At 49.7% G+C, this 12554-nt stretch overlaps 1 protein-coding gene across 2 annotated transcripts; it reads right to left on the bottom strand.

Annotated features, from left to right (window-relative positions):
- Positions 1–718: 718 nt before the first annotated feature.
- Positions 719–4230, bottom strand: LOC136546894 (cysteine-rich receptor-like protein kinase 19). Of its 2 annotated transcripts, none has more exons than XM_066538847.1 (7): positions 3284–4230; positions 3011–3133; positions 2720–2913; positions 2429–2639; positions 1867–2104; positions 1599–1749; positions 719–1463 (listed from the first exon to the last, which is right to left on the bottom strand). In XM_066538847.1, the coding sequence occupies exons 1-7, from the start codon at positions 4161–4163 to the stop codon at positions 1113–1115; spliced, it is 2148 nt and encodes a 715-aa protein (XP_066394944.1). In that variant the 5' UTR covers positions 4164–4230; the 3' UTR covers positions 719–1112. The 2 variants fall into 2 exon arrangements, with proteins under 2 accessions (XP_066394944.1, XP_066394945.1); XM_066538848.1 differs by having other exon boundaries at positions 3023–3133.
- Positions 4231–12554: the final 8324 nt, after the last annotated feature.

Below are 12554 nucleotides of genomic sequence, written 5' to 3'. Positions count from 1 at the left end.
GCCGCGCCGCTCTCCAGCTCCCCCGTGCCGAGGTTATCGTGACGCCGTGGGACAGGAGGAGGAGGCATAGTGGGCAGCAGTGGTGGAGAGTCTGGGCATAGAACAGAGGAATCGGACATGGGGAGGAGGCTGCAAGATGGAGGAGGACGAGAGGAAATTGGGGAGGAAGCCATGGGGACTGGGGAGTACAGGCAAATTAGGAGTTAGGGTTTGGGGAGGTGATTATATACCCAATCCAACGAAAATCCCTGAAATCATCCAATGGCTACAAACTATCGAGCCACATCGTGGCGGACCAAAATTCGCGCCGTGCCCGTGCTGACACTACGGGCCGAACCTACGGCCCAGGCACGGCACTACCACCGGGCCGTGCCAGGCACGGACTCGGTGGGAGCCAGGGCGGACCGTGCCTGGACCGTGCTTCTTCGTGACCGGCCCATTAAACCCGTGCCAGATGGCCAAATATAGCGCTGCCATAGGACACGAACCGACGCGACAACGTGCAAACCTCGCACGGGCGGCACCCAAGCGGGGGCAGGCGAGAACGACAGCATGATCAGGCCATGTCTGGCCGTTTGGGCCAAATTCCATTTAAATTTACATAAATTTTAATGACCAGTCAACACAAGTGGGTATCGGTCTGAATTTCTCCAATTTCGTCTATTTCGGTGAGCTACGAATCTTCTTGCACAAAAGAATTCCAAAACATTGCGGTGAGCTCCTAATTTTTTGCACAAAAGACTCCCAAAACCTTTTTTTTTTTTTGCGAACAGACTCCCAAAACATTGACTAACACGCATTCCAAAACCCACACCCGTTGGCCGTCGGCCCGTCTCATCTTCGGCTTCGACTGGGACGGTATGCACACCTGAAACCTATGTATATACACCAATTGGCAATTGCACGGACATGCATGCTGTCAACCTGTGACGGTCTCACAGCACAGGCAAGTGCAAAATTTCCTTTGCCCAGCCGCCTATCATCATCTACTCGCTCATCATTCGCGATTCGCGAAGGCCGGTCGGGCCCATAAAAAATTGCACGCAACATGATCAGTTCATGTCCCAGCAGGATCGCGATCGACGTCGTTGATACGGCGGCGGGGTCATCGATCATCTACCCTCTTGGATGGTGGTGATGGTGAGGTCGTTCGCGCTGCACGACGCGGACGCGGTGCCGTGCGACCGCGTCCTTACCTCCGACGACCCGTCATCGCTGCTGCTGACCCTGAGCGAGAAGTGCGGCGGCCGCCTCGGATCGGGCAGCGACGCCGCCACCGCACCACCATCCCTGCTGGCCAGCATCGCCGTCACGTCGGCCATGGTGGGCCGGTCCGTGGCGCTATCCTGCACGCACAGCAGCGCCACCTTGACGCACCGCATGATGGCCGCCACGTCGCTGCACTCGCCCAGCGTCGGGTCGATCAGCTCGAACGATCGCCCTTCCCTCCATAGCTGCCAGGCCTGTGCACGCAGTGCAAACCAACGAACACATCATCGCACGTCATACATAATTCAGCCGCGTCAAGTTCTTGCATACCGTGTGTAGCAAGTGATCGAATTTGTAGTAGATGAGATGACGATACTCCGACTACTTACGTATCCGAGCAGGTTGATGAAGTCGCTGTATTGGTGGTGGCCACTGTTCCTCTTGCCGCTGACGATCTCCAGCAGCAGCACGCCGAAGCTGTACACGTCCGACTTGACCGAGAAGATGCCCTCGGAAGCGTACTCGGGGGCCATGTAGCCACTATATGATAAAAGTCAAAAAGAAATGTCAGTTGTCGCAGAAAAAACAGAACACCACTAGCGAAATGAACATGAGCGAATTGGAAAGTTGCACATGAAGGTCTCGTTGGTCTCTTACTATGTTCCGACGACCCTGTTGGTGTTGGCTTCCGTCATGTTGGATCCGAAGATCCTGGCCATGCCGAAGTCCGAGATCTTGGGGTTCAGGTCCTTGTCCAGCAAAATGTTGCTCGCCTTCAGGTCCCGGTGGATGATGCGCACCCGGGAGTGCTTGTGCAGGTAGAGCAGCCCCTGCGCGATGCCCTCGATGATGCGCAGCCGCTTCTCCCAGTCCAGCAACGGCCCCCGCTGCTGGTCTGAACGCACGCACAAACAAGTAACGCCAGGATCGTCCGTCGTCAGACAAAACGTGCATGCTTGGACTTCGATCAGTTGGCGAAAAGTTGGAAATTTGGCTACCGTAGCACTTTCGTTTTTATTTAGTAATTAGTGTTCAATCATGGACTACTTAGGCTCAAAACGTTCGTCTCGCAATTTTCAATAAAACTGTTCAATTAGTTTTTTTTTCGTCTACATTTAATACTCCATGCACGTATCGCAAGGTTCGATGTGATAGATACTGTAGCACTTTTTGGGAAAACTTTTCGCGAACTTATGTATGTAGCGTACCGCGTACGTACCAAAGATGAAGCCGTCGAGGCTGCAATTGGGCATGTACTCGTAGACGAGCATCTTCTCCTCGCCCTGGACGCAGCAGCCGACGAGGCGCACCAGGTTTGTGTGCTGCAGCTTAGCGATCAGCTGGATCTCGTTCTTGAACTCCTCCAGACCCTGCCCGGATTGCGCCGCCAGCCGCTTCACCGCGATCTCCGCGCCGTCCGCCAGCTTCCCCTGCAGCCGATCGAACAACAGTCAGGCATGGCTTACTTGGCAAGCGCTAGGAACCTGAAATGATCGAAACGTCAGCTCGCCTTGTAGACGGGGCCGAAGCCGCCTTTGCCGAGCAGATTCTCGTCGGAGAAGTCGCCTGTCGCGGCGGCCAGCTCGGCGAAGTCGTACAGCGTGAACTCCGAGCTGCTCTCCTCGATCCGCCATAGCTTCAGCGCCTCCTCCGCCTTGGAGCTGTTTCTCGAATGTGTCTGCGTCGTCGGCAGCCTCGTCTTTCCTGGATCATTGCAGGCAGGTTTCCGGCCGGCTCAGTTTTAATTACGCCTTTAACGTAACATTACACTTTTCTGACATACTAGCTAGAATGTAAGTACTTTTGTCCATACGGGCTCGTTTTCTTTGTGCTCTGACGAGGAGAAGGCCGGCAACCAGCAAGCCACAGACAAGAGCGATTGACACGACAAGAGCGATGACCACGACCTTTTTGTGGTTGCTTGCTGCATCGTCATTTTCACAAGGAAAAAAGTAATAAGAAACCATAATAATGCAGTTCGCTGGAACCACTAGTAAGTCTACGACTGAATGAAGAACAAACATGTAAATATAGGACAATGCTTTGCTAGTTGGCAAAATACATGTTTACCTACCATCGGTTCCATTATCCTCCGGCGAGGACGACGACGGGCCACCGTGCAGCCCGATCCTGACGTCGGGCGTGCCCTGGTAGAACTGGTACCCCTCATACCGGAATCCGCACCGGACGCCGGAGATGCGTCCGCCCTCGCGTCCGTCGTACCACTGGCGGTTGAGCTCCCCGAGCCCCTGGAAGCAGTGCCAGCACTGCGCGGGCGCGAGGTCCGGGGTGCACTGTGCGAGGCCGTACACGGTGGGCAGCCCCGCGTTGATGAACATGACGGCGGTGGCGAGCCGCCGGCCCCGCGACGAGTTGTAGGCCCCGTACATGGACATCTCGCCGAACAGCGTGCCCACCAGGGACAGGAAGAAGCTCCGGCTCGTGGCGTTGCCGGGGTCCCACCCCGGGTACGTCGACGCGTTCGCGTCCATGCCGTTCACGACGGGGGAGTTGTCGACGCCGTCGGCGGTGAGCCGCAGGAAGTCGCCGCCGGAGTATCTCGCCGTGCACAGGTCCGCGTAGAACGTGGCGTCGCGGTCGCCCCCGCAGAGGCGGCGCAGCTGGGCGAAGGCGTCGGCGAGGCAGGCCCGGCAGGCGCGCGCGTCTGTCATGTCACCGCGGCACAGCGCGAGGCCGTAGGCGGTGTCGGTGTTGGAGGCGGACCCGGTGACTGATGTTGACGCGAAGAGCGACGGGGAGGCGGAGGCGTTGCCGGGAAGCTCGGCGATGAGGCGGTCCAGGTTGGCGGCGAACGCGCTGCCGGAGGTGAAGTTGCCCGTGGTGCCATTGCACGTGTACTCCGCGTACTCGGCGGCGGCTCTGTGCGACGGCGGCGCGGAGAGTAGCTGGAGGAGGAGGAAGAGGAGGCAGGGGGAGAGGACGGGGACGGCCATGCCGAGCGAGCCCCAGCTCTCGCCTTTTGCAATGGGAAAGCGCGCGCGCGAGAGAGAGAGGACTTAATACTTGTTGTAGTTTAGAACTTTTGATGAGATGCTGTTCTTGCGTAAGCAAGCAGATTAGGTGAAGTCAAAGGCCGGGGGTAGTAGAATAGAAATGTATGCCGGGGGCGGGGTTGTTGGGCAGTCAGGATGAATGGATGGATTAGTTGCTCGTTGTTGCGTCCGTTGCTAGCTGGTCCACCCGCCGTCCACGGCACAAAAAGTAAAAATAAAATGTACGTGCCTTTTACTCCTGGGACGTACGTGCATACGTACGTACGTTCGTCGCTGTCTTAGGTGGTCGCATTTTGTACATGAATGAGTGCTGCTTGGTGGCACGGTGGACACAGACGCAACGAAGTTTCAGAGCTCTCAGATCAGACAGTACAGTCAGCGTACTATGTCCAAACGACTGTAGTACGCCGTAGTGTATGTAAAAACTGCCGTACATGGTGTGCGACTTTGCTGTAGAATCGGACATCGGAGTGTTCTCCAAGGACACGGTTACATAAACGGAGCAACAAAGCGCCAGGGCCCAGGGAGTTTCAGTAATCGGTACGATACGGAGTAGAGTACGTAGCAACAACGAGAGCTGCACAAACCTACATACCGTCTGTACCTGTTGTACCTGTACGGCACTGCACTGTTCTTTATCTCTAAGGGTCACCTAAAAAAAGGTTTTATTAGCGCCTGTTCGTTTGACCAGGAACGGTCACCTGGAACAATTTTCACCCGGATTGATTATCAAATTTGTATAGCTTTCATTAGTAGAAATAATTCCTGGGCTTAATCCATCTTAACCGAACAAGTCCTGGGAATATTTTCTGGTGTGATACTTCCTTAGACCAACGGGCCCTAAGCTGATTACGAGATTACGAGATGATGACGGTGCCATTTCAGGAGCACGAAAAAAGCGAGCAGTAGTTTTCTGAAGCAGATTTCATTACCAGCAAGTAAAATCAAGAGCTCACACGCAGGTCTGCAAGACTGGGAGGGTCTTCGATTCAAATGTGGAAAAAATCAGGACTCAACTTAATCATGACAATCTCGAACCAGAATTTTCTTGTTTTGACCAGATAAACTGTTCACGTTTAGCTAATATTAACTGAAATTTTGCCAAAATTTGATTGAAAGGCACAAAGAGGAAACAATGGATTGTAAATTGATAAGTTTGCATTATTTTTTTTATCGTGAAAGCGGCAGGTGCTCTGCCTTTGCATTAAGTGGAAGATAAGTTTGCATTTAAGTATGGAAGAACTTGTGGAATCAAATATAGGTTTGTTTGAACTCTAGAATTCCAATTCACTCAAAATTGTGGTCGATACGACGATGTTTTAGGTCTCACCGAGATGGATGGGTCTTTGTCAAATTTAATCGTTTCAGATCGAATCCCATAACCCTACCGGCTACCGCATACATGCAGAACGCCAGGAAGCTTTCTGCTGGCTGTTGCAGGTAACGCACGTGTGTGAACGCCAATGAAGTTTTGTGAACCGGGAAAAGTCAACCAGGCGGTCAGCATCACTCCGATAGTGCGGTAGATGCCCATGGCCAGATGAAAGTCAAAGCCCGTAGGGTTAGGTCAATGTTGGATTACGTTTCTATGGGCCCACCGGCACTACTGGACTTTGACCCTACTGGTCCACTAAACTACTAGTAAATGCTTTGACAGTTACATTGTAGAGCTGATTAATTGTATTAGTACAAAATTATCAAGGGACAAATTGCGGCTACATGACAATATTAGTACTTTAATATGATCGGAAGATAGGTCACGTTTGGTAGAGTTGGTCGGCTTCAGCTTTTTAGTGCACTGCAGTAGGGGTTATTTTTATCCCTCCTCCTAAAATGATATAGGATCTATCAAAGTTACTATTTTTGACTTTAGCTCCGGCTGCTCCATACATTGTAGAAAGGAGCCGGAATCATTTGAAACCTCGCCAAATCGAGACTTAATGTTTCACTGCTGTCCTTGCAGAACGAGTTGCCACCATAGCCCCAAGGCAGCCTCGTTCGGCTGGCAGAATTTTGACTGAAACTGGCTGAAAAGCACTGTTCTGGCTGAATTGTTGTGAGAGAAAAACACTGTTCCGGCTGAAAAAAGAAGCCGAACAAGCCAGATATGGGGTAAGCCGAACGGGGCCTATTCCATAAGCCCATAAACAGTGAACGTAGGGCTCAATGCCTAAACCGGTATAAATTCTAAGTCATTAAGCGCTAACCACCCCAGGCCATAAGCACAACTATAAATTTATTAGTCGATGCTGCGAAACGCCAACACTAGACATGTCAAGACACTTTGCGTGTTTAGTTCGTGAATTTTGGGATTTTGGCTACCATAGCACTTTCGTTTTTATTTGGCAATTAGTGTTCAATCATGGACTAATTAGGCTCAAAACGTTCGTCTCGTAATTTTCAACCAAACTGTGCAATTAGTTTTTTTCCGTCTACATTTAATGCTCCATGCACGTATCACAAAATTTGATGTGATGGCTACTATAGCATTTTTTGGAAAACTTTTTGGGAACTAAACCAGCACAAAACTTAAGCGAGTGGCAGAAGAACGGCCTTTCTGCATTAAGGGTGCAGTGGGCCTATCACTGTGGCCGATCTTTGACCCCATACAACGACACGTAAAATCACGTGCTATTTTGAGTAGTTGTGTGTTGTAGAGTCTGTTTGATCCGTTAGTGCTAATAGTTTGCAATTAAAATTGATAATAGAGATCTAAACATGCATGTTAATAGACATACTAACTATTAACAAATGGAAATACTAACAATTAGTTTATTAGTTGGTTATTAAGAAATGCTAATAAGGGCTGGGGCCTGGTAGTTTATATATACAGGTCTAACCAACTATTGAAGCAAGTTCATTTGAAATGTTTCTACTAATAATTAACTAGCTAGTATTTATCAACTTTTTTTGCAATTAACTAGCTAACTATAGTACGCAGATCTAAATTGGGTCTCACACGAGTTTAATGGTACTTTGTGGTTGCGCAGCGGTTTCTATGAAGAGGACGCTGTCGAATCAAGACGGGATCCTTGATCGTGTGGCCACGGCGGAGCCTCACGCGGCGCAGGTGTCGGTGGACGACTTCATCGCCTCCTTCAAGAAGCCGCTCGAATAGTCGTTGCTAAACACCCCTCAGCTGCGCGTCACCAAGGAAGCATGCAGGGACGAAGATTTGCTCTGGGTTCCCAGGCGGAGCGCACGACTGGTGTGCACATTAGAAATCCACTGGCCCATTGACCTATGCTGTACAGCTCCAAAGTCTATCTAAGGCTGTCCATCTTGGGCCTTGTGGTAGCCTCCCGTGGGTCCGTTCGCCTGAAAAGCTAGTGATATGGCAAGATACGGCCTAGGCCCATGATTTATGACCATTCCAGCCACCGGAGTAACCGAACTTTCATTATTTCAACAACTTTGATTCAAAGACTATATATGTACAGATATTCAGAATATTACTAGCAGTTCCATACTAAAATATATAGCACCGTAAGAACATACTAAATCCGTTCCAAATTATAGTTCGTTTGACTTTTTTAACATCAAGTTTGACTACTCGTCTTATTCAAAAATTTATGCTAAATATCACTTCTTTTGTTATGGCTTACTTTATTAATAAAAATTTTTCAAAAATAACTTAAATTTGACTATGTTCGCTCTCTCTCTCTCTCTCCCCCTCGCAGGCGTCGACAACTCCCCCGTCGTGAACCCATGGACGCGAACGCGTCGACGTCCCCAGGGTGGGACCCCGGCAACGCCACGAGCCGGAGCTTCTTCCTGTCCCTGGTGGGCACGCTGTTCGGCGAGATGTCCATGTACGGGGCCTACAACTCGTCGCGGCGCCGGCGGCTCACTACTACAGAATATTTATCCGTGTCGGGCGTTTTGCGTTTTCCGCGGCGGGCAAACCGGTCCGCCGGCGTCGAAAGGCCACGGTAAATCGTGTCTTCCCGCGGCGGACAGCTTTGCCCGCCGCGGTTATTCGATTTACCGCGGCGGCCACATAAGAACGCCCGCCGTGGCAAATCGTTCAGGAAAAACAAAAAAAAAACAAAAAAAGCCCACACGGGCTTGGATCAGGGCCGCACTGAACCTAGATCCCGCCGCCGCCGTCGATTGGATCCGCCGCAGCTCCAACCTGCCGCACCGCCGGAGGGAGAGGAAGGGCCGGGGTGGGCGCCACGCCCACCGGATCTGCGCCGCCGTCGATTGGGTGGGAGGGAGACGACGCCCCGCCGTGGATCCGCCACGCCGCTGCTCGCCACCGTGCGCGGAGGAGCACCCGTCACCCGCTGCTCGCCACCGTCGTCGAGGATCTGCAAGGGTGCGAGTGTGAGAGGGACAAGATCCACCATTGATCTGAGAGAGAAGAAAGAGGGCTCCACACCTTGCGCCGGATCCGCCGCTGCCGCCGGGGCCTCCATGCCGGCGTCGGGGCCTCCACGCCGGCCGGAGGAGGGAGAGGAAGGGGCGCCGTTGGGGCCTCCACCGCCGGCCGAAGGAGGGAGAGGAAGGGGCGCCGTCGGGGCCTCCACCGCCGCCGTCGGGGCGGCCTGACCTGGAGCGCATGGGGAGGAAGAGAGTGGGGAGGAAGAGAGGCCGACTGCGCCTAAGTATACCTATATATACGTGTAGGGATTTTCCGTGGCGGGCTTTCAACGTTGTCCGCCACGGTAAATTGATTTACCGTGGCGGACACCTTACGATGTCCGCCACGGTAAATAGGGTATTTACCGCGGCGGGCATCTTAATATGTCCGCCACGGTAAATCGATTTACCGTGGCGGACACCTTACGATGTCCGCCACGGTAAATAGGGTATTTACCGTGGCGGGCATATTAAGATGCCCGCCACGGTAAATCGATTTACCGTGGTGGGCAAAAGTGACCGCTGCGGTAAATAAAAAATGCCCGCCGCGGTAAATCGTGGGATTTACCACAGCGGGCAAAAATAGGTGCCCGCCACGGAGTGCAAAAGTGCAACGCTGCGCATATTCGTTTGTGTAGTAGTGGCTCGCCACCGCCGTCATGTTCATCAACGTGGGGCTGCCCACCGTGTACGGCCTCGCGCAGTGCACCCCGGACCTCGTGCTGGCGCTGCTTCCTGGGGCTCGGGAGCTCAACCGCCAGTGGTACGACGGACGCGAGGGCGGACGCATCTCCGGCGTCCGGTGCGGATTCCGGTATGAGGGGTACCAGTTCTACCAGGGCACGCCCGACGTCAGGATCGGGCTGCACGGTGGCCCGTCGTCGTCCTCGCCGGAGGATAATGGAACCGATGGTAGGTAAACATGTATTTTGCCAACTAGCAAAGCATTGTCCTATATTTACATGTTTGTTCTTCATTCAGTCGTAGACTTACTAGTGGTTCCAGCGAACTGCGTTATTATCGTTTCTTATTATACTTTTTTCCTTGTGAAAATGACGATGCAGCAAGCAACCACGAAAAGGTCTTGGTCATCGCTCTTGTCGTGTCAATCGCTCTTGTCTGTGGCTTGCTGGTTGCCGGCCTTCTCCTCGTCAGAGCACAAAGAAAACGAGCCCGTATGGACAAAAGCACGTAAATTCTAGCTAGTATGTCAGAAAATGGAGGCCGATTGGCACTTCTCTTTATCTCCTGCGAACGGAGTAATGTGTTGTCCTGGTAAATGATGATTGTTTTAAATAATAATTGCAAATATAGCATTTGGATAAAAAGAATTCTAGATTTGGTATCCTGTCGGCTTCTGGAGGCCCCATAGGAAACATATCGGCCACTGGGGGCCGACACGGCCAGCGGAATGCCGACATGCACTAAAACATCAGACCGGCCTCTCCGTCGCTCTCTCTCCCTCTACACACGGTATGCAAGAACTTGACGCGGCTGAATTATGTATGACGTGCGACGATGTGTTCGTTGGTTTGCACTGCGTGCACAGGGCTGGCAGCTATGGAGGGAAGGGCGATCGTTCGAGCTGATCGATCCGACGCTGGGCGAGTGCAGCGACGTGGCGGCCATCGTGCGGTGCGTCAAGGTGGCGCTGCTGTGCGTGCAGGACAGCGCCACGGACCGGCCCACCATGGCCGACGTGACGGCGATGCTGGCCAGCAGGCACTACTATAGATGATGGACTGATGTTCCGGGCGGTAACGGTCTCAAGTCCTGGTTACCGCGTCGGAACAACGATCCCGGGACTAAAGGTGAAATCTTCAGTCCCGGGTTATCGAGCCGGGACTAAAGAGGGCCCAACCGGGACTAAAGGCTCTCCAGCCGAGCAAACGTGGCCGCACCCTTTAGTCCCGGTTGGTAGGTTCTTTTTCTTTTTCTTTTTTTGTTTAATTTGTTTTCAGTTCAGTTACACATATTTGTTTAATATATAATATGTTTTTATGTACGTATTCTACGTTGCTAATATAAATACACGCACGCATATAATTACATCTAATTCTCATCTCGAGCATTATTATATTCGAATAAAGTATGAAACTATATATATTATAGATATATATGTATATATACAACACTTTCATAATCTTGTTCTCGAAAATAACGATATCAATAAACATTTAATTTACATCATTAGTTCCTTAGGATCAAAGTAGAACTCGCCGTTGGGATTTAGCACTTTTTCTAGAAGATATCCTGCTATTGACTCTTGAACTGCTTTCAGGTGATCTTTTTGCATGACCCTTCGTTTCAACCATTCAGTCTTGCATTTGAAATAAAAGGAAAAGTATCAATATATATATATATTCATTTAAAAATAAATAAAAAATTGATATATACGTACTCTGAGGACATCTTCAGGAGTTCTTCTTATGTATGTAGTGATAAATTCACAAACATAGTATCCACACAAGTTATTACCTGGTTCCTGCCGCAAACACCACTGTACGAGAAGAAGATTATTCTCATCATCTCACACATAAATTGAAGTACGATATAGTAATTAAACACGTGGGGAAGTATATATAGTACAACTTACTGGTATTTCAACTATATTAAGTGGTGCCTTGCAATCCTTACGGTGTTGCCGAATAAACTCTTTCCAAACCCTGTGCGATCAATAATGTACGATCGTTAATAAATTATGGCAAAGTCTATTCAATAATAATTGTGCGCGAGAGATCGAAATTACCCCTGGATAATGTCTATCATATCATGGTATAGTGCTCGCTCTTTTTTCAATGAGTCCAAGATTACTAACTGACTTGAGTTTAACTCAATGACAATGAGTATCCAGTGAAACCTGCATTGGTTTATACACACACGTACATGCATATAAGTTGTATTGATATTATATAAAATGTGTAGACTACATTATTATTAACACTTACTCAAAGTTGTACGGGAAAAGTATTATTGTCTTGTCGTGCTGCTTCATGAAGAACTTCATAATATTCGTCTGTGCTTCAGATACCCAGTGCTCCTTGACAATAATATCGGTTTTGAATACGATATAAGGATCAATGAAGCCAACACTGGTGTCTTGTATTCTTTGGAGCTCTGACATCTGGAATCTGTATATAAATATAAGTTACATGTGAGGATAATTATATACATGTACGCATGGAAGTGGGTTTATTAAATAAAAGTAAGAATCACTTACAAACAAAAGGAGCTAATGATTGATTTGTCCAGAGCGTCCAAGTGGTATAGTTGATGCAATTCTTCGAAACTAATATGTAAGATGTCATCGCCACAGAAGTAATGATGGTCTCTAAATCTGACAAAGATCCACTGCTCACCCCTGCCACACGCCTGCATGTACCACTTGTTGAGCAAGTACATTTGCGTACCCAATTCATTCAGAGCCGTAGGGTTGTACAGACTTTTGCCAAATTTATAAGTCTTCCAGGTATCAACTTCTAGGTTCTGGATTGGAGCTTTGCCCGTCACTTGATCCAAGGTTAAACCAGTTTGTTCAAAAAAAAGCATTAAGGTCTTGAACCGACACTTCTCCAGAGTTGTCTGGTCGATAGACTTCTATGTTGGAACCAAATTCATTAGCAACAACAAGATTTTGCATTGGTTGCTTCTGTTGTCCGAGCTGTGGGACATCCTTTTCTGATGCTCTTTTCCTTTTCTTATGTGCATCATATGACTTCACGAGGGAGTGGTCATAGTCTGATAGTGGCGGAGGCTTACGAACTTCAAGCATCTTTTTCTTGTGAGCTTTGACCTTCTGCCTCAGCTGATCTCGTGGTATGTAAAAGTACGACTTCTCCTTAAGCTTCGTTTGTCTTTGCTTTTAGATATCTATAAAAAAATCTTTCACTTTTTTGTCTTCTTCAGCTGCTATTTGATCATCAGTCTTTTTAGGAAGTATTTCTTGAGAAATAACTCTTTTTTTTT

The sequence above is a fragment of the Miscanthus floridulus genome, chromosome 3 (assembly GCF_019320115.1).
Source record: "Miscanthus floridulus cultivar M001 chromosome 3, ASM1932011v1, whole genome shotgun sequence".
In the NCBI taxonomy this organism is placed as follows: Eukaryota; Viridiplantae; Streptophyta; class Magnoliopsida; order Poales; family Poaceae; genus Miscanthus; species Miscanthus floridulus.
The sequence above is the reverse complement of the archived record's forward strand: the minus strand, read 5'-3'. Positions and strand labels throughout refer to the sequence as shown.